The sequence below is a fragment of the Vespa crabro genome, chromosome 11, assembly GCF_910589235.1.
Source record: "Vespa crabro chromosome 11, iyVesCrab1.2, whole genome shotgun sequence".
Classification (NCBI taxonomy): Eukaryota; Metazoa; Arthropoda; class Insecta; order Hymenoptera; family Vespidae; genus Vespa; species Vespa crabro.
In genome coordinates this window covers 361103-380908 of record NC_060965.1, presented here as the reverse complement: position 1 = coordinate 380908, position 19806 = coordinate 361103, and the positions used below count along the sequence as shown (strand labels likewise).

Here is a 19806-nt window from a genome sequence, read left to right as displayed (position 1 = left end):
AGACCAACGCCGGCAACATGAAATTCTTCGCGACGAGGACCTAATCAGTTTTCCTCTCTCTCTCTCTCTCTCTCTCTCTCTCTCTCTCTCTCTCTCTCTCTCTCTCTCACTCTTCTATTAGACAATAGACCATAATCATTTCATTCGATTGGGGTTCGTGATCTCGTTAATTGATTTGACCAACGCTTCTCATGTCTTGCATAAATTTCCTACTTAGAAAAGTTTTTTTCAGCTGTCAGAAAATTTGTAAAATTCCCTTCTTTTTATCGTGAAGATTTATCTTTGAAAGATGTAATTCCTATACGGATATTTGATGATTTTCATTGGTATTCACCGAGAATCGTTTCGGATTTTGCTATTCGTTTGGTCGTTCAAGGTAAATTAGAAAGGACGTGTATAAAATGCGAATTTGTTCTTCGTTACCTCCTCCCCACCACGTGGCCCTTGCCGTTGCCCCTTTCACGGTTTGATGTTTCCCCTTCTACCGACGCACACAAACACACCCTTCCACCCACACACACACTCATACACACAGACACTCTCTCTCTTTCTCTCGCGGACGCCTTTACGCTGCTCCCAACCTGACAGTGTCCCTGTATCCTCGCAACACTCCTTCCTATACGGTGAGCGGGATAGTTTTCGCCCGACGCGCCCTTCCATCAAAGCTACCAAACGAGGAAAGTACGGCTAAGCCATTTCTATCGTCGTCCGTCATTAGTGCACGGATCGTGTGTTGTCAATCATCGGATCCGTGTCGTGCCGACGAGATGTGATTTGCAGGATCTATGACGGGAAAAGTACTTCTTATGGATCGGTGAATACCAAACGAATGAGGAGCATTGCTTTTTCCTCTTCTTTTTCTTCTATTTCCTTTGCCAGTAAGAAGGAGAGCATGATTGTGCGCCTATTTCGTGCCAAAATATGTGATAGGACAACTCCGTTCTATTTTTCCTATCTCTTCTTTTCGACATGTACCAGTCTGAATCAATCAGGGTGATTTCTTACATGTACCAGTCTGGATCAATCAGTGGGGTGATTTCTTACAATTTTTCTTAGATGCTTCCGCTTTATCGATAAGGGGAACGATTTCGTGATGTTTCTCGTTATCGTGACGCGGAAGGATTGCATTTGAGAGATAAAATAAGCAATGGCGTGTGAAACCATAAAGAAGTCGGCCGGATTGAGATTCTCGCTTCTAATTTTATCACTTTGTTTGAAACAAATTCGAAATAACGTTTGACACCTTTGTTTATGAATTTATCAAGGAAACTATCGAATATTTAATAGATCGTTATTACGTCTATTAAATCGTGACGATGAAATTCGACTAATGCGCGCATCATTGTCAGTAATTATTAGCATGTTAATAGCATAGTAACGCTTGATTACTGGAATATAAGAATGTCTGATATATTCGAATTGACACAATGATGACTACTGATCATCACGTTTACGAATATAGTGACACTTTTTACCGGTCAAGTTAATTCGTATCGTTTGTTATTTGCAAAATTATTAATAAAAAAACACTTAAATGGATGCCTCGATCGCAAGAGCTCGAATACAATTGTCAGGCACATTTCACGGATCATCGGAACGTTCAGGGATTTTTTAACGACGACGCTTTATCCTTTCGATCTTTAGCAAATAGTCTCGTTTATACGCGACCTATCACTTTCAAGGAATACACTGGTTGTACACACGTTATCGGCACCCTTGCTTTTGCCCTGACTATTCATTCGATCGTGACGTTTTGTGGAAAGAAAAAGTTTTTTCATTCATTTAAAAATAATCTCTTTATCGGGCTATATTCGTTACGTTCGAATTATCCAATAAAGTCACATTCACGAAAAATCGTGGTATTTGAATTCTCGGTTAAGTCTGAAAATTGTATCGCGGGCTCACGATTGAATATATGCAACCGCTTATGTATGCTTTCTTATAAAAGGATGGCATTACCCGTTTACAATTTTCTCATTAACGTCGCATAATTAATTTCATTCGGTTTCAGGGATGCGAAGACTCGTGATACGCATGGTAAAGCTCCGCCTCGTCGTACCGTCAAGTCTCTTTTTTATTTCTATTTTCACTCGGATTCTTTCTCATTGTACACGGTAGATTGAAAATCAATTTAAACGTCATTAAAAAGTCTTCACCGTTTATCGCATTTCGTTGCACCGCAAATGGTTTTAATTAAATACCTATAGATTTGTTTATCTTGTTAATAATAGAGATGACTAATTCAATGAAAAGAAAAATTATTAAAAATTACTTTAATGTCTAAAAAGACAGAGACTCGCTGTTATTGTGGTTTTGTACAAATGATCGTCCTCCTACAAACTTGTAAACATATTTCGTGTCGTGTCGTACGATAGGAAAACACGTTTACTTCTTCACGATACATTGCGCATAGATCGATGTTAAATTTTTCTCGAATCGTACCAATATTCAACGCACATGCCAACATTCCTGTCGTATTTAAAAATTATATATGTATATATGTACATGAAAATGAGATCGCAAATAGAAATAAATTGGCGAAAGGTCGGGCTTCCGGTTCTCGAAATTTAGGAAAGTTTATGGCAAGCATCGTCGATGCCCGCAATGCTTTACGCTTTAGCACAGTTTCTAAAGATATCGGCAGCACGGATTCCAAGTTCGAAAAATTTGGAAATATCTACGATCAATACGTTCGTGAAAACACTCGTCATATAATACGTATATACATATAACATAATGTAAAGAAAAAGATATCTCGCTAAATTAAAGTAGGTTGGCACGTTTCCAAGTAAATCGTCTGTCGTCAATGCCGCGTAATTTATTTTATCGATTTGACTGTAATCGATATTATTGCAGTACGTCGTTCAAATGAAACTCGTTCTTTTTTTTTCTTTTTGTTTTTTCCTTATTCCTTGCGTCCATGCTTCTTCTCTTTCATCCCATTTTTCTTCTTTCTCATAGGATTTAAATCAGACATTATCTTTCATCTCTTGCCTCTTTGATCCTATATCTATTGTCTTTCGTGACTATATCTCTATGTCAAACGTTTACAATCAGTTTTATTCACATTTTCGTCTTAAAATATAAATCCCTCGTTGATTGTGAATAAGTGTGTATTCCCTTGGGAAGAGCCACTTTCGAACGTTTACATTTATTCAAAGGCTAAATACTCTTGTGGATTCGCGAAAAAAAAAAAAAAAAGAAAGGAGGCTAAACGCGAAAAGACGGATCGATATTTCGATTACACACGATATGTGTACGACAAAAAAGAAGAAAAATAAAAGATATTTCTAGGATTCAATGAATTTTTTTCTCTGGTATCCGAATAATTTGGAGAATTTCTCAAACGTTTTTATGCTTTCGCTGAAAGTTTTTATTCTCATTAAAAAGTTTATTTTTGGATCATATAAGCGTTTCTTTCTCTTTTATTTTTTCTTTGCTTTCTATCTTCGTCTCTCTCCAACTTTGGCTTACTTCTCATTCATCTGACAGAGGCAAGCAGAGGGACGAAGAGGAACGGTTGGTCTTTAATCATGCTCGCTCGTTGAAAAAAAGCGCTTCGAGAGGAGATAGCTACAGCAAGGGAGGTGGGTTGGGACAGATATACAAAAGGAAATTCTGAACCTGTGCTTTCCAGCTTCCAGTCAGCGAATGAATTTCTCTGTGAACGGAATGTATCTCTTTCGCTCGTTGGTCAATTTTCTTCTTACATAAAGTCGATTTATAAGCGCTATCGAAATCGCGACCAAGCCTTCCGAGCGTCGCTTCGAAGAACGTAAGATAGATATATATATATATATATATATATACATATACATAGAGAGAGAGAGAGAGAGAGAGAAGATAGAAATAGAAACAATACTCAGCTAGAAAAATAACCCATGACGAATCATGATAGCGCGAGGACCATCAGAGAAAATAGTTTGGGGAGATGGCTTCTGCCGATCCGACAGACTTTCGATATCATTAAGAACAACTCGAAAATTTAAAATTCGATTTTAACGTTCGACCGTCTCATAAAATACTCAGAAGAGGCTAAGAAGAAAAACGGGAAGAGATTAAATATCGTCGATTCGTGCGATTCGCCAGCAAAATACGAGCTTATGTGTTGGTGATGTGTTGGTCGAGGATAGTGCTTCAGGAACAATGCGATCTTCGCGATAACGAGGATCAAATCGGTTCGTCGGAGAGAAAGAGAGAGTTAAAGGGGCTGAGGACTCCCTGGGAGGCTGAAAAAGTAAGTCCTGGGGAAGCGGATTCTTGCGATTAAAGACGATAAACTCTCTTGTTATAATACGATATAACGTTGAGGACGACGGCGTTTTATCCAACGTAGACAACATGGGGAATGGCATGAATAAGGTGAGATAATAATAAAATTTTAATTTTTAAAAGACAAAAATCATAGGAGCGAGGTATTTACGTATATACATACAGGAGGTTGAAATATCAAGAGTATTTGTACTTTGAAGTATAGGTACTTTTACATAAAATGTCGCTTTTCATTTGCTTCATTTAAGTGAGGTAATTAGTATTAGCTACCTGCCGCGGTCGGTCTCCTGAAAAGAAATGCAAATCAATATAAAGTGACATTCGAGCTCGTGCTTTTCAAACTGGACATACATTACGAATATGCTGTTTTATTCAGAAACGTTCTGGGAAAGGAAGCAGAAAGTGAATGAGTCAGTAGTCAACGAGAGAGAGAGAGAGAGAGAGAGAGAGAGAGAGAGAGAGAGAGAGAGAGAAGGAGAAACTTGTTTATTACATTGTTAAATATGTAACACGAGATAATACTTTTTGAAGCTAGGTATATGTCGCTTTTCAAAACGACTTGAATTATAGTAATCGTAATAATCTGACAACGGTTCAACAAGTAAAGCAATCAGCCGCAAAATATGATGGAAAATGGTGCGGAATTACGTGTCGCAGGCATACAATATCCTTGGGCGGAAAATGTTCAGTACGATACATTGTGAAATAAACGAGGACGCTAGAGAAAACGGGTCGACGATCTAATCAATGAAAAAAGCGGTTACGGTCGAGTGGCCGAAGCATGATTTTTATATAAAGAAAAACAGTGCTTGTCAAAATAAAAATTAGAAGCAACCGAACAACCTATGGCCAATTAATTATTCCCACTCTCTCGACGATACTTTAATAAATGCATCGTTCGAGCTCCTTCGTGCCGATGAATTTCACTGACGTCCTTTTGCTTTAACCCTGAAATTTCTTTGACATAGTTCACGAAAATATGTTGACTTATCGTGCGCAAAACGAAAGCCACGAGTTCTCAAAACACTTCTATTACATACTATGTAGTATTGTGTTAACTGACGAATATCGTTGGCAAACTTCCAGTCGAACGCAATGCTCGTTCGATCTTTAAATTTTACACACACACACACACAAAAATTGGTCCAATTATCTTTTTGTTATAACGATTGACACATCGCTCATAATCATCCTTATTAAATATTAAATATAATTATTAAATATAATACATCCTCCATTATTTTTATATCATTTAATTCCAAAAAATCGTTCGAACTTCAAAGAAGGATTTTCTTTCGTTGCTAATGCAATGAGATACAAAACGAGACATTTTATCGCGTCTCGTAGGAAAAAAATTAAGATTTAATATAAATATGTTTTATTTCTACAATAAGGAGGTATCATTAAATCCTTTCAATTAGCTGTCACATTTAATTAGCTCTTTGTAAAAGTGCATTATGAAGAAGAAAATTTACATACTTTGCCTTCCTATACATTTAGTAATTTATCTAATGTGAAAAATCTTTACGTAGTTTATATATTATTAAAGCATTACAATAAACGCTGTACTATTTTTCTTTTTTACGATCGCGTGTCACGATTGATATATTTTGATTTCTGATATATATCTATATGATAACGTAGCGATACGCAATTATTTTATTCGAATGGTATAATCAATAAAAATATACAACACGCTAAAGATCTAAGATCTCTTTTCTTTTCTTTCTCTTTTTTTTCAATGTGTCATTATTCGTCGCGTGCAGACGTCAATTAATAAAGTTTCTTGGCAAAATTTTGACAAGTACCCTTGTAAAATCGCCTTGTGGTAAGAAAAAAGTTCGAAGTAGGGCATCAAACTTTTTCTAGTATATACGATAGGTATATCGTATATATTACTTATTAATCTTTTCTTATTAATCTTCTTAAAATTATATAATATTTGATAATATTTTTTGATAGCATCTATGGGAATTCTGAAGCGACATGTCACGCATACTATGACGATAAAGAGTAGAGATGTATTGCGATTTAAAAATCATTTACATTTGTTCGGTCGTTAAAAATGTCATGCCACGAGTACGAGCTAACTTCTACTAATATATTCATTATTAATTTCTACCTTTGTAATGTGTGTGCAGGTGCTTCCCGGCCTTTACGTTGGTAATTACCAGGACAGTAAGGACGCAGATCAACTGGAAAGGTTCGAGATAACTCATATCCTGGCGATTCACGACACGGCTCGTCGATTACATTCTGTAAGTTATCGTCTAAAGATAAATGATAAGCGTTTCGGTATTAATTATTTATGAAATAAAATAAAACAAAGAGAGAGATGTATTTTCTTTCAGAATAAACATTACTTATGCATCTTAGCCGCCGATAGGCCGGATCAGAATTTATCGCAATATTTTTCTCTCTGTAACGATTTCATCCACGCTGCTCGTTTGCGCGGTGGCAATGTTCTAATACATTGGTGCGTTTTTAATTATATTTGGAAAGAAGAACTACTTGCAAACAAGCACGATAAGATACTATCCCTTTTAGCCTGGCGGGCATGTCGAGAAGTGTGACGGTCGCAGTCGCCTATATCATGAGCACCACAAATCTATCCTGGAAGGAGGCACTTAAGGTCGTGAGAGTAGGTCGTTCTATCGCCAACCCAAACGCTGGCTTTCAACAACAGCTCGAGGACTTTGAATCGAGCCGTCTTCAGGAGGTACGTTCACATACAAGGAAATCTTGTTGATATTTCGGAGAATAACGGAGACATTGAGAATTTGCATTACAAATTGCCCCTTAAAAAATGGAAATACAAAGGAATACGAAGTGGAAATACAATAATATCGCCTTTCTTCAAGTCAAGTTTCATAATAAGAAGTTCTTCCTCGCTTACAAATCGAACGATTCAAGTTTCTATTTTAATTGTCTTAAGAAACGTATCATATGATTTACAAAAATAAATCTCTTAATATTAATTCTTATAAAATTTGCAAACTTGCATACGACGTAATCGTTTAATTCGATCGACAGGAACGACGAAGATTGAAGGAACGATTTCCTAGTCTCGCACTCGCAGAATCCGATGCGGAAGCATGTAGAGCCACTCTTAAAAATTACGAGGCGTTGGTGCAAGCACGAGAAGTTTGCGAAGGCAAATGTGCCATGGGCCGACCTTGTCCCACTGGTCTCTGCCGTCAACCGTCCAAGAGGTAAATACCCTGTATTCCTCTATTTATTATATTATTATATATCATTTGAAATAAAAATTGATTGAACCATTTGATCGTCGAGCAATAAAGTACTTACAAACCAAATTTCAACTCCCTTTCAAAGGACTCCCAGAAGACGATCGTCCTCCAGTAGTTCCGGAAATTTGACACCTGGTAGAACACCACCACAAACGCCAAGAATGCTTCCATCCGCACCACCCTCGCCAGCCCTACCTAGATCAGCCAGCGTTATGTCTACTACTCGGCCAAGAAGCGGTCCAGCAGGTTTACATTCTTACACCGGATCTGCGCCTCCCTCCAGGTAATCCACAATCTTGTATTTTTTAATGTCCCGCGCCTGAAAGCAGAACGCACTTCGTACTTCGTCGATAACGTTGCTCCCGAGCACTATCTATCGGTAAAAACTTGTTTGATTCTTCATGATAGGCAACAGAATACACCGCGTGTGTACTAGTACGTTGCCTATTAAAAAGAATCGACAAAAATTTCATATCGATGATGGAACGCGCAACCCACGATTATATAAGATTTATTAATTCATAAATTATCTCGTTATCTATAAACATGTCAAAAGTACAATGGCAATGAAATTCATCGAAAGACGTTAATGTGAGAAAATCTATATTCATAGGGCCGTTTCGAGGGTGGATTTATCAGCTGCCGTAGCTTGCAGTAGCAGTAATACGAATTTAGCTGCCGTTGGCAGGTCCATTACACTTTCCGGTAGTAACTGGAGATTAACAGCGGGATCAGCACCGACCACACCAAGGCCGACACCTCCGGTATCGCCTCAACGATGGCCGAGGCGACTCTCCCGGCAAACACCGCAATTACCTGTACCATCGGAAGCTCATTCCTCGATGACGTAGCAGCACAACAAGATCACTCTTTTCAGTCTTCTGGAATGAAGCCGAGAAACATCATCCACGAGAGAAACGGTGCAGATCTCTTCAACTTGTATTCAAGACGCTTTGTCTTGAATTTCTTCTCTTCCTTGACAACTTTTTCCTTCTCTCTCTCTCTCTCTCTCTCTCTCTCTCTCTCTCTCTCTCTCTCTCTTTTTTTCTTTCTTTCTTAATTTTAAGGTGGCTGCTTCACGATCGTCAAGTAAGACCATGGGAAATATTAGGACCGATACTGCTTTTTTTAAAATAGGTCTAATAATAATCCGCCAATCTGCGATCGTTTCTGCATCTCCGCTTCACCTCGAATTCGGTGTATACTTACTACTTATTGGGTTAATCAGTCGCCTTATACGATGTCAATGAGTAATATGACATCCCGCGGCCAAGAGGCAGAAAAACGCTGGCTAATTTGTATATCATACGGGTTTAACGGGTCGAGAGTATTTATGTTGGTAATTCGCGAGATTGATAATACATTGATGGGAAAGAAAAAAACTTTGACCGATTTTGTACGTTTGTAAAATCATTAATCGTCGTGGTATCGGTACGAAAGACAAAAAAAAACTCAATAGGTCGAGTAAAAAAGTAAGAAGGTTTTACTCAAAAGAAAATTTTTCTGATAAGTAAACATACGATGAGAATTCGAAGGAAATTCTAGAAGCAAAGTGTGATATGTTGTTTTATCACGTTATCCCATCACCAATTTTGTTCGCAACCGTCCAAATAATTGTTGGCTTTGTAGCAGGATCGCGCTATTTATCGCGAATCGTTGTTGACACTCTGAAAAGTATACATATAAACATGTGTACATATATATATATATATATATACACATGGCCGAGTGTCACGTTGTTACGAGGGGTTTTCAAAGAGAATAATACGTAGTTATATGTAGATTAATGAAAAAAAATATATATACATACATACATACATACATACATATATATATATATATATTGTAAAATATGTATATATATATATATATATATATATATATATATATATATTTCACAAGCACACGCACGATTTACAAGTAATGATTGATATATAATGAAAAGAGGAAAAAAAAGTAGCGCGAAATTTGGCATGCGTGTTTTTAAGACTCGCTCAAATTTATTTATTAAATGATTCTTTTCTCTTTATCTTACAAATAGTCTCTCATCGTTGCGTTTGCAATTATCGAAATTTCTTTTTCCTATAAATTTAGAAGAAAAACAATGATTAAAGAGGAAATGTACAGACTACTTTCTCGTTCTTAACAATCACATATTAACAAATACATACATAAATATGTATCCACCGATTTAAGTACCGGATACTGGCTGTTATATTAGTTGTAATATTTTGTAATAACACCGAATATATTATTGTTTTCATAGGAACTTGCGTATTCGCTAAGTGAATAAGATGAACGCGAAAGTAAAAACGGCGTAAAGCGATGTTTTTATCCAAGCAATCACTGTGTATTTAGGGCAATTAATTCCACTGTGCTGCGATGATACTGAAGGAACCAAAAAAAAAAGATCGCGTAGACTAGACGATAAATGCAATAAATTGTAATCGTATTTTTGTGCGCCTTTCGAAAATTAGAAAGAACGTTTGATCATTCTTTCTGCGAAATCTTCATGATACGCTTTCGATTCGAAAAAAGAAAGAAAAAAAGTAAAAGCATCTACTATATCTCTCTGTAATTAATTACTGTCGCGTAAAGATCATATACGACTCTTCCCGTATATAGATATTTAGAAAGTAGGATATCGATGCGTCAGATCGCTTCGAAATCGAAGAGTAACATTCTCGAAGAAGGTTTTCCATCGTCTGTCAAACATTAACCATACGAGAATCTGTAGTATACTTGTTATATTTTCACGGACAAGCGGCTTAACTGAAGTAAATATATAATATTAATGCGAGTAGATCGGTGCGATGAATCGCGTAAAAATATTATTGATCGAAATATTTCGTTGTCGAAACGAAAATATACAAGTGAAAAATTAATTGGCCATTATATTAAGAAAATCAAACGAAGAAAACGTGTTAAAAATTCGTACTTATCTAAGAAAAGCTCTTCGAATAATCCGCTTGTTCGAAAGCGCAGACAAAACATCCTAAAAAGTAACATATTTTATTGTTGCAATATTCTACTTTTTTACAATGCGTTCGCGTGCCCTAATCGCGCGCAATATTTATTACGTACATAGATGCTCCATGAAAACTTTATTCGTGTTCTTTGGCAATTTCTAAACGTGTGTAATGAAATTTCGAAATTGTAATAAAGAACGACGAATTGTTGTGTCGAGGATTTATAAAAATATCGATCGGAAGAAGAAAATATCTATTTAACGCAAGTACGTGCGATTTTTTTATTAAAAAATATCAAAGTTTAGAAGCAGCACTTGGAAAGGAAAGTTTTCTATAACGAAACTATATAAAATTGTATCATTGTTTCATATCAATAGATCGCTGGTCGATAAAAGTTTTGAAATCAACATATGTACGCGTTCGTGAGACGGTATCAATTATTTTTTTACGGTTGGTTATTACGTCGGTTATATCGAGCGATTCAAAATTCTTGGCTTAATGAAATAACAAAGATTAATGAAATAACAAAGAACGTCGTTAATGATGTTACATGAAATTTTCAATCTACTTCATTTATTTTTCTATTCTCTCCTCCTCCTCTCGTTGTCATCTATTCTCGGAGAATAAATGCATAGAATATATGGAATGTTAATTACAATATGAACGATTAAATGCTACGCCCTAACACATAACTTTGTTACTCACATAGAAATGGCTAATTACCAATTAAGATATTCTATGATTTAACTTAGAAATGCTGATCATGATTATTAAGAAATGTAAACGTTACGCATGCAGTTCATTTTCAATAATTCCATTCGAATCGTACTCGTCTCATGAGGAATATACTACTTGAAATTATTTCATTGAAATGTAATCTAATCTCTTTTTCGAATCTTGTTTCTAAACGACCATGACACGACTATGAAGCATATTCGAACGACTCTATACCATTCATTATAATGTACAAGTGTGAAGTCTACAATTTTATTTCACGATCGTCCCAACCTGCGAAGTAATCCAAACTGTTCGATTATTATATGTATCGTTTATAGTGAAATGGAGCGATATATGAAACAAATCGCTCAAATGTGAACAACATTTTTGTTGTGTGAACAACAATTTAACGTTGAATTTATACGTTGTTGATAACTATAAATATGTATGAGATGAGCATATAAAAAATTTTACATACATATATCGACATATACACATACGTCGATCATGCGATCAGCTTACAAAGTCAATCGTTTTAGATATTCATAGATGGACATAAATGCACCGTTGCATTCGTTCAAGTATTTTTGATACATCCGAATAAATCTGTGATGCGTCTTATTTAAACGCACTACATTTCATATCATCGTTCGTCGGTGTTACATCTCGATGAATTGTCTAATGTTAATTGAAAAGTATTATACTCGCATCATTGAAATAGAAATAAAGTTTGAGAAAGCTTAGCACATATAATTTCATAACCATCACTATGAAAAAAAACCTATGTTCGTTCGTTTACCTTTACATGTATTAAACCATTTCGAATTTCATCTTAAGTTAATCTTTTCATTCGATAACGTACACGTCTTTCATACATTTTTATAAATCCAGGAGTGTAACAGAGAGAGAGAGAGAGAGGGAGAGAGAGAGAGAGAGAGAGAAGTACTTTACTTGGAATGTCACGCGTTTAAAGTGAGATATGCAAAATTATACATGCACAAAAGTAAGAAAATACGTGTACGGAGGGATTAAAAGGATTCTAATGACTAAACTCAAGAAATATTTTTTTTAACATCTGCCGAAAAAACGTTCGAAGAAAGATAACTATGCAAGTGCAATCGTTAAAGAAATCGCCAAATTTTGCGAATACTGCATAGTTCAATTCATATCGTATATTATTGGAAGATACTTTTGGTTAGCTTTTAGTCACAGAGCAAAGTTAAAACGTTAAAGCAAAAACATGCAATATTTTTCCATGTGCATTTATAATAAATCTATAAAAATCAATGGAGTGAATATTTTCGCTTCCTCTAATCGACAAATCGCACGAAACTTTGAAAAAATTTCTGTACCTGAATCTATGCAAAGCCGTATCGCGATCCATTATACGCTTATAGAAAAAGGGTGTGTGATAGGTTCGAGAGAAAAAAAAAAAAAAAGAAAATTTTTCTATCTTCACAAAGGGGCATTCACATCCAGTAAAATGGACTATGATATTCATTTATCATAAAATATTGTCCTTGTACTTCGTTATAGATCGATACACTACAAAAACTATATCGAAGCTACGAGACAATTAATAAAAATTTGTTCCTGGCACTAAGGCTTTATACTTTGCATTCTTCATTATTCCACCTTTTTGGTCAACATTTTTTTAATTATGACATTTTTCAATTTTATTTTAATGGATCCAAGTATAATTAGTATATGAAAGGAATTAGTAAAGAAACCTCGTCATCTAAAAACAAGAAATAGCTGTTTATAAACTCTATGGCATATGTACATTTGTTATTTTATCGAAATTTGATAAGATACAGATGTGATACGGTGTAAGGTACAAATAAAATGATAGTTTTCCAATAGAACACTTTTTTGGTTTCTTCTATTCATGCTCCTCCACAGTTTCATCTATAACTTTATTAAGTTTATGATTTTGCCAATCCAAAGTAATGTTGTCCAGATGATTATCGAAGTCAACAAGATTACGATATTGTTCCCCCTCCAATAAAGAATATAGCGCATCCGTAGGAGCAACTCCCCCTTCATAAAATATGCTGTAAGGAATTAAGCAACCTTTTATAACATCAAAAATAATTTATAAACGAATATCTTATAAAATATATTACTTGGACTTGTCTTTGACTTTCCATTTTCCATCCACATACTGTGAGATACGTAACGGGCTTGAGGTCATATTAAGTGTCATCTCTTTATTATCTACCTAGTAAAAAAGCAAAGGATAAAACTGGTGTAATGATATAATTGTAATACAAGCATGATTATGCCTACCACAACAAGTACAGCACCACTACAGTTTTCTGCTATTTTATCTGCTATTCTGTGAGCTGGTCTGTCTGTACTGTATTGGGAAATAACAATATATTTATTATAGAAAGTAACAAAAAAGATAAACATACACGATTGGCTATACAAAAGGGATGTTTACCTTAAATCATTAATATTTTCATTTGCAAGATAATAACCTGCCAATATTAGACCTTTACTCGTAGCTAACTGATCCACCTATAACGATTAATTATATCGTTTAAATCAAAACATAAGTCGCTCGAGAACTATAACCTCAAAATATGACAGTTAGATTAGGATAGATATTATACACTATTATCGATACGTTACTATTGATACTAATTGATGGTAATAAATACAATGTTTCCTATATGACCTTAAAGGAAATGATTACATAAAAAGTACTCATAAAATACTTACAAGGGTAAGTGCAATTTCCGCCATTGGCGAAACATGCAGACAAATATGAAACAGCGGGATTGCATCTTCGATACGTAATTCCGGGGATTTTCCATCGTTTTTATTTTTTAATCTAGCAAGTAACAAACCATTGATAGCACAATGTGGATACTTTGCAGCGTGCAAGATTATTTTACAATAAGCACGAGGAGAAAAGATAACGTCTGCCATTTTCACTGACAACGAACTATATTGCAGAAGATGAACATATGATTACCCACGTCATGCTTTCTCAAATGATTCGCTTCCCTTTTAGCGTCACGTGACTCTCAGCTAACCAATCATCATATGTCAGGGGCGTCGCAATTTCGTTACCATGGTGATGACACAGCTGATCGTGTATGTAAACAGACGCTACTATCCGAATACGATAGCTTTACCTGACCGTCAAACATGAATACCACATGTATACTCGATATCGAGTAATGTTATGTATTACACAGTTATTACTTTTTTCTCCGATTTTCTTTAATAATTTGATATAGTAATTTTATACTTACTGTCTACGAGGTAAACTTTGCTCTTGGTAATTACAATATAAAGATAAATTTTATTTTATAAATGTAATCTAATAATTCATTATTAAAATTTATTCGGTAACAAGAAATCTTTATATTTTCTACAGATGGCTGATCTTTCTGATGATTCAGATATAAATCCGGAAGAAATTGCACGTATAGTAGAAGATATCGACAATCTAGATAACAGTTTACTTAATAGTTCATTTAAAAAATCAAGTCGCACTAAAATAAATACTGAAGATTCTACATTATTAAATGATACAGATATCAAGAAAAAGGTTCTATTCAAAGGTTTGAATCATATTAAATACTTTGTTCTGAACATATATTGAAAATAAAAACTTTTTTTTTTCACAGATTTCAATAAAGAAGATCCTTTAGCAGATTTAATATCAGATGAAGAAGAAATACCATTAAAGCAAAAGAATGTAATTACACAAAATACTAAAAGTACTTTAATGGAAAGTTTATTTGGTATAAAAACTATAACCAGTTCTGCGTCCAGTATCAGATCAAGCGATAAACCTATACATCCATTGTCGGATGTAAGTACGGATAACATTAATTTGGTAAAAAGTCCATTAAATCAAGATAGTCAATTAGATTTGAAAGATGAATCCATAATTTCTGAAAACAAGCCATTGAAGCAAATAAATATACATAAAACTCAAAGTACTTCTTATATTAACGATGGTACTGCAGCGAGTTCTCTTAATAAATTGAAATCAGCAACTGGTAAATCACAGAAATCATTATTAATAGAAGACTTATTTGGAAACAGACAACATTCGACGTCTATCCAGAATATCAACTCTCAACAGACTCTTGATAGTTTCGGTACAAAAACTATTACAGAATACGCAACAGATGTTATCAAAGAAGATAATCCAGTTAAATCTACAATGCTTGGATACGCCCCTACTGTTTCTGCTTCTAGAGAATCTCGTAGGGGAAGAAAAAGCGCCAATGTAATTCATGATCCTTTAGGCTTACTTACCTCACCTCAAACTGAATATACAGCAGAATTGGTAATCTTTTTTTAAGTTCCTTTAAATATTATTAATATACATCTATATTATTAGGCTAATAAATTGTTTTTCATTATAAAGATATCCAAAAAAGCTGAAACTGCTGAAGATACAAATAAAAAGAAATCAGCAAATCAAGATCTACCGGAATGGCTAGGTGGAACAAAGATGTCGGATAATAAAAAGTTACAGGAAGTTGAACAATCATCATTGCATAATATAGAACAAGATATTATGCAACAAAAGCATTCTTTGGAAAATTCTCAGATAAAAGGTCATAATTACACCACAAGCAATGCAATAGAGACAAATAACGATGACATGAATAATACAATCGTACAGCATGAGGAGTTACCGATACTAATTAGTACACAGTTTGATCAACATGCAGCAATTATGACTATGCAACAGCAAGAACATGAACTAAGAACAGCTACAACTTTATCTCATCAGAACGATCAATTAAGTAAATTGATAGAGACTCAAAAATACAAATTAACTGAACAAGAAAAACAATTTAACATGCTTATTAAAAAACAAATGGACAGACAAATCTTGCTTGAAGCACAAATGAAACAACAACAAGAGCGTATTAATCGTTATATTCAGGTAAGTGATATATATGTACTGCATATTTAAAGAAATGACAAATAATTATTAAAAATGATACATAAGTTTTAACCTATCTCCATATTTGATTTCTTTCCATTTTTTTCATATTTAAGACATTGATGGCTCAACCCACATCTTTGCCAATACCCATTAATTTTTCAATGAATCAAACTACAGAGAATACTAAAGAAGAGAAAGATGACAAAATTATTTTAGAGAAATCTGTAGATAAACTAGAATCCGAAAAGTTATATCTGGAAAATACACTGAAAGGCTTAAATGAAAGACATGAATACGAATTAATAATTCATGAAGATTCATACAAATAAGTATTTTAAATAAAATTTAATGAAATGTTAGAAATACATATAGTTTATGTGTACATATGTATATATATATATATATATATATGCGTCATTTTCTTTTTGTAAAAGGCAGATTACATTCCTTCAAGAAACAATGGACAAACTTGAAAAAAGATTTCGTCATGAAATTGTAACTTTACAAAATGAGTATGAATTACAAATTGAGAAAATTAAGGCAGAGAAAATACAAATAGAAATGGCGTATAAGGAAGAAATAGAAAATTTAAAAGTAACGTTAAATCTTATTAATACTATGGATTCTAAAACAAACAGTAATTAATTTATATATTTCTAGAAAGAACATGTAAAGTCCATTCAAGAAATTTGTGAAAGGCATACTATCAATATAAATATTTTGCAAAAGGAACATTCGCAAACTCTTGAAAATATATCTCGAGCTAAAGAATGTGAAAATTTAGCAATAACAGCTGTAACAACTCTGAAATCAGATATGGAAGAGATGTTGCATAAAACTAGTGTTTTAATCACCGATATAATAACTGTACACGAAAAATTACAAAAAAAGGACGAAAAAATTGATAAAACAAAAGACGAATATTTGAAATTAGAAAAGGAATATTTGGAAGGTATGCTTTAAAATAAAGTCAAATAAACAAATTTATATTAATAATAATTTTATAATAATACCTCTTTACATTTATTTTATGACTTTTTACAAATAATTATAGCAGAAAGACAAAGTACGGAAAGGGAAAAGGGAATCTTGGAACAAGAACGTAAAGAAATAGTTGAATCAATGAAAAAGCTTGAATTACAATTTGTACAGCTTACGTCGGATATTCAAAAACGAAGCCTACAATATGATGAGGCAGAAGAAAGACTTAAAACAAAAGAGCAAACATTAACAAGAGAAAGAGAAATATTTGAACAAAAAGTAATTTGGGAACATAAACATTTAGAGGTATAATAATATACTTTCAAACATAATTCAATTCCTTTTTATGTACGTACGATTATAAATATATAATGCTTGTAGAGTTTAAAGGATGCATGGATAAAAGAACAAGAGAGACAATTAGAAGCAATTGCACGAGAAAGAGAAGCAGTTGTAACTGAACGTGCAAAATTAGAAGTTTTTGATAGATTAAAATGTGATGATATGGCAAAGGCAGAGGTATCGGAAGATGTATTAGATTGTATTTACATTTTACAAATATTATTAATTTTTTATTTGTAGTTAGAAGCTGCTATAAAAGCTGCTCAAAGTGCAAATAATCGCGCTAATCAGGAGAGACTGAAATGGCAAGAAAAAATGAGAGAACTCGAAATACAACAGTATCAGATTCAAGGAAAAGAAAATGAACTTATAGTGCGTGCTAAAGAGCTTGAAAACTTAACACAGGTGAAAGATATTGTACTTATTAATTAGAAAAAAATAAATATAAAATAAAAATATTTTTTTATATTAATATACTGTATATATTGCTGAATAGTTCGCATTAACAAAACGAGATGAAGGAATAAAGGCATTAAAACAAGCACATCAAATTGATGATCAGCATAAGGAAAGACTTGGTCAGTTACAATTGCAACTTGAAGCATTAGCACAAAGAGAAACTAAAGTTGCTTCAGAGAAACTACATTTAGCAAGGTAAATATTGAGGTACATGTCTCAGTTAAAATAAAGTTACAAAAGTCATGCAATTAATAAAATTAAAAATTATACCTCTTTTATGATAGAGAAAGATTAGCATTAAGAACTTCTCAAGGAGAAAAACCAGTAAAAGACGTAAAAATAAATATTCATTCTATGTACGAAGAGGATCCAGCAGTTTTATCAGAACTTCCTACTTCACAAGTTATACCATCTTACATGGTAATGGTTACCATGGAGTTATTAAAATATTAAAAAGTCCTTTTAGAAAATACTAAAAAAATTAATAATTTGTTATTGTTTGAATGTTTCAGAATACTATTGATCCTCAATTAATAATGCTAAAATTAAATTTGGATAATCAGCTAGATATCACCAATAAATGCCTTGAAACAATGGGTATTTAATAAAACATCAAACATAATTGTGTACAAATATTATGTCCATTCATTTATTAGAAAAATTACATACCTTGCATATGAGGTCAATAGATTATGAATCAGATACACTTAACTCTGCATTTTCATCTAATAAAAATCCCCAAAAATATAAAAAGTATATTATATATGTATATGTAGATATATGACATAAAATTATTATATACACACAATTATATATAAATATTTTTATACATGATTACATTTGTCAAATATATACAAAAAAAAAAAAAAAAAAATAAGTATGAAAGAAAAAAGTTACCGTCAGAAATAGAGCCAAAATCACATAGCACTTCAATATTATTTCTGACTTTTTCTACATGCAGAAATGCAGATTTTGCTTTATAAAATTCATTGCTTATATGGTTGGTACATGCTACCTACAAAATCAAAATCAATATGATGATAGAGTTATGTTTATATGACTAATATATTTTTACTTACAATATCATTATTTAATTTATCAGTATCAACATTATCCTTTTGTAAGATTTCTAAAGGTCCGTCAGATGCTTGAAAGTTATTTAGAAAGTCTAAAGCACTTGAGAAAAATTCTATGGATTGTCTAAACACACAATGTTATAATAAATATAAATATCGAAGAAAGATACTTTTGTAATAAAAATTATACGTAATAGCATTAAACATACTGATGACAGTCATGAGATATTGGTAAACCCGGTACATGTTTTGAATCATATAATAATTTCTTTACTGCATTCTCATTTGTAATTAAATTAATGCAATTCTTACCGATGGTTTCTTGACATTGCGCACTTTCTTCTGAAAACGCATAAATATGAGTCATTATCCTATATCATACTACAGGAAAAATGTTAAAAAAACATTTGTTACCTTATTCAACAAAAAAAGAAAAAACAAACTTCAATTACCTCGTAAAGTTGTCAATTGCTTCATTAAATTATTATGTTCCTCTATCTGTTTTTTCGTATCATTTTCGTACTTTTCATGATAAATATTTCTTCTTTTCTGTAATAACACTTTTATAGATTCTATTTCTTCCATGTCATAGAACTAAATAATGATTAAAGAGTTGTAACATGATTCCTTTTTTTTTTTCTTCTTTTTTTAAATCAGTTACTCGATATACGTTGAGATACGTTATTTTTATCGTATAATGATAATGGATGTTAGTAAACTTTTTAAACAAAGAACAATTATTACGACGGTTGAACATGCCATTGCTGCCACGTTAAGATTGCTTAATATACCTAGCTATAAAAAGATACGCT

At 33.2% G+C, this 19806-nt stretch overlaps 4 protein-coding genes across 13 annotated transcripts; 2 read left to right on the top strand and 2 right to left on the bottom strand.

Moving 5' to 3' along the window:
• The first annotated feature begins 128 nt into the window (after positions 1–128).
• On the top strand, positions 129–11952 carry LOC124427884 (dual specificity protein phosphatase 15). Of its 7 annotated transcripts, none has more exons than XM_046971290.1 (9): positions 129–814; positions 2012–2037; positions 3493–4362; positions 6414–6530; positions 6624–6748; positions 6820–6991; positions 7306–7484; positions 7609–7806; positions 8137–11952. In XM_046971290.1, the coding sequence occupies exons 3-9, from the start codon at positions 4342–4344 to the stop codon at positions 8372–8374; spliced, it is 1050 nt and encodes a 349-aa protein (XP_046827246.1). In that variant the 5' UTR covers positions 129–814; positions 2012–2037; positions 3493–4341; the 3' UTR covers positions 8375–11952. The 7 variants fall into 7 exon arrangements, with proteins under 7 accessions (XP_046827246.1, XP_046827247.1, XP_046827250.1 ...); XM_046971291.1 differs by having other exon boundaries at positions 2012–3317; XM_046971292.1 differs by lacking the exon at positions 129–814 and having other exon boundaries at positions 2012–3317; positions 3493–3587; positions 3638–4362.
• A 996-nt stretch (positions 11953–12948) lies between these two features.
• On the bottom strand, positions 12949–14313 carry LOC124427893 (ER membrane protein complex subunit 8). The gene is made up of 5 exons (XM_046971307.1): positions 13937–14313; positions 13656–13732; positions 13499–13568; positions 13336–13430; positions 12949–13263 (listed from the first exon to the last, which is right to left on the bottom strand). Exons 1-5 carry the CDS (start codon positions 14144–14146, stop codon positions 13092–13094), a joined length of 624 nt encoding a protein of 207 aa, XP_046827263.1. The 5' UTR covers positions 14147–14313; the 3' UTR covers positions 12949–13091.
• Positions 14314–14348: 35 nt separating this feature from the next.
• On the top strand, positions 14349–18564 carry LOC124427873 (repetitive organellar protein-like). Of its 2 annotated transcripts, none has more exons than XM_046971262.1 (13): positions 14349–14485; positions 14601–14787; positions 14854–15524; positions 15606–16133; positions 16250–16461; positions 16568–16730; positions 16797–17088; positions 17191–17423; positions 17499–17636; positions 17700–17864; positions 17956–18113; positions 18203–18338; positions 18431–18564. In XM_046971262.1, the coding sequence occupies exons 2-13, from the start codon at positions 14601–14603 to the stop codon at positions 18521–18523; spliced, it is 2976 nt and encodes a 991-aa protein (XP_046827218.1). In that variant the 5' UTR covers positions 14349–14485; the 3' UTR covers positions 18524–18564. The 2 variants fall into 2 exon arrangements, with proteins under 2 accessions (XP_046827218.1, XP_046827216.1); XM_046971260.1 differs by having other exon boundaries at positions 14368–14501.
• On the bottom strand, positions 18252–19720 carry LOC124427896. Of its 3 annotated transcripts, XM_046971314.1 has the most exons (6): positions 19447–19720; positions 19204–19336; positions 18998–19118; positions 18816–18933; positions 18588–18643; positions 18252–18390 (listed from the first exon to the last, which is right to left on the bottom strand). In XM_046971314.1, the coding sequence occupies exons 1-5, from the start codon at positions 19577–19579 to the stop codon at positions 18609–18611; spliced, it is 540 nt and encodes a 179-aa protein (XP_046827270.1). In that variant the 5' UTR covers positions 19580–19720; the 3' UTR covers positions 18252–18390; positions 18588–18608. The 3 variants fall into 3 exon arrangements, with proteins under 3 accessions (XP_046827270.1, XP_046827269.1, XP_046827271.1); XM_046971313.1 differs by lacking the exon at positions 18252–18390 and having other exon boundaries at positions 18538–18643; XM_046971315.1 differs by lacking the exon at positions 18252–18390 and having other exon boundaries at positions 18538–18643; positions 19204–19333.
• Between the last annotated feature and the right edge of the window lie 86 nt (positions 19721–19806).

What these genes read in the sequence shown, in the direction of transcription:
- LOC124427893 (XM_046971307.1), bottom strand. Translation starts at nt 14,146, where the DNA reads ATGGCAGACGTTATCTTTTCTCCTCGTGCTTATTGTAAAATAATCTTG. An exon ending in GAAAATATTAATGATTTAAG is followed by an intron (nt 13,569 to 13,655) that starts GTAAACATCCCT and finishes TTCCCAATACAG; the next exon opens with TACAGACAGACCAGCTCACA. An exon ending in GTGGTGCTGTACTTGTTGTG is followed by an intron (nt 13,431 to 13,498) that starts GTAGGCATAATC and finishes CTTTTTTACTAG; the next exon opens with GTAGATAATAAAGAGATGAC.
- LOC124427896 (XM_046971314.1), bottom strand. Translation starts at nt 19,579, where the DNA reads ATGGAAGAAATAGAATCTATAAAAGTGTTATTACAGAAAAGAAGAAAT. An exon ending in ATATCTCATGACTGTCATCA is followed by an intron (nt 19,119 to 19,203) that starts GTATGTTTAATG and finishes TTGTGTGTTTAG; the next exon opens with ACAATCCATAGAATTTTTCT. An exon ending in ATAAATTAAATAATGATATT is followed by an intron (nt 18,934 to 18,997) that starts GTAAGTAAAAAT and finishes TTGATTTTGTAG; the next exon opens with GTAGCATGTACCAACCATAT.
- LOC124427873 (XM_046971262.1), top strand. Translation starts at nt 14,601, where the DNA reads ATGGCTGATCTTTCTGATGATTCAGATATAAATCCGGAAGAAATTGCA. An exon ending in ATTCATGAAGATTCATACAA is followed by an intron (nt 16,462 to 16,567) that starts ATAAGTATTTTA and finishes TTCTTTTTGTAA; the next exon opens with AAGGCAGATTACATTCCTTC. An exon ending in AGAAAAGGAATATTTGGAAG is followed by an intron (nt 17,089 to 17,190) that starts GTATGCTTTAAA and finishes AAATAATTATAG; the next exon opens with CAGAAAGACAAAGTACGGAA.
- LOC124427884 (XM_046971294.1), top strand. Translation starts at nt 4,342, where the DNA reads ATGGGGAATGGCATGAATAAG. An exon ending in GGCAATGTTCTAATACATTG is followed by an intron (nt 6,749 to 6,819) that starts GTGCGTTTTTAA and finishes TATCCCTTTTAG; the next exon opens with CCTGGCGGGCATGTCGAGAA. An exon ending in AATCGAGCCGTCTTCAGGAG is followed by an intron (nt 6,992 to 7,305) that starts GTACGTTCACAT and finishes TTCGATCGACAG; the next exon opens with GAACGACGAAGATTGAAGGA.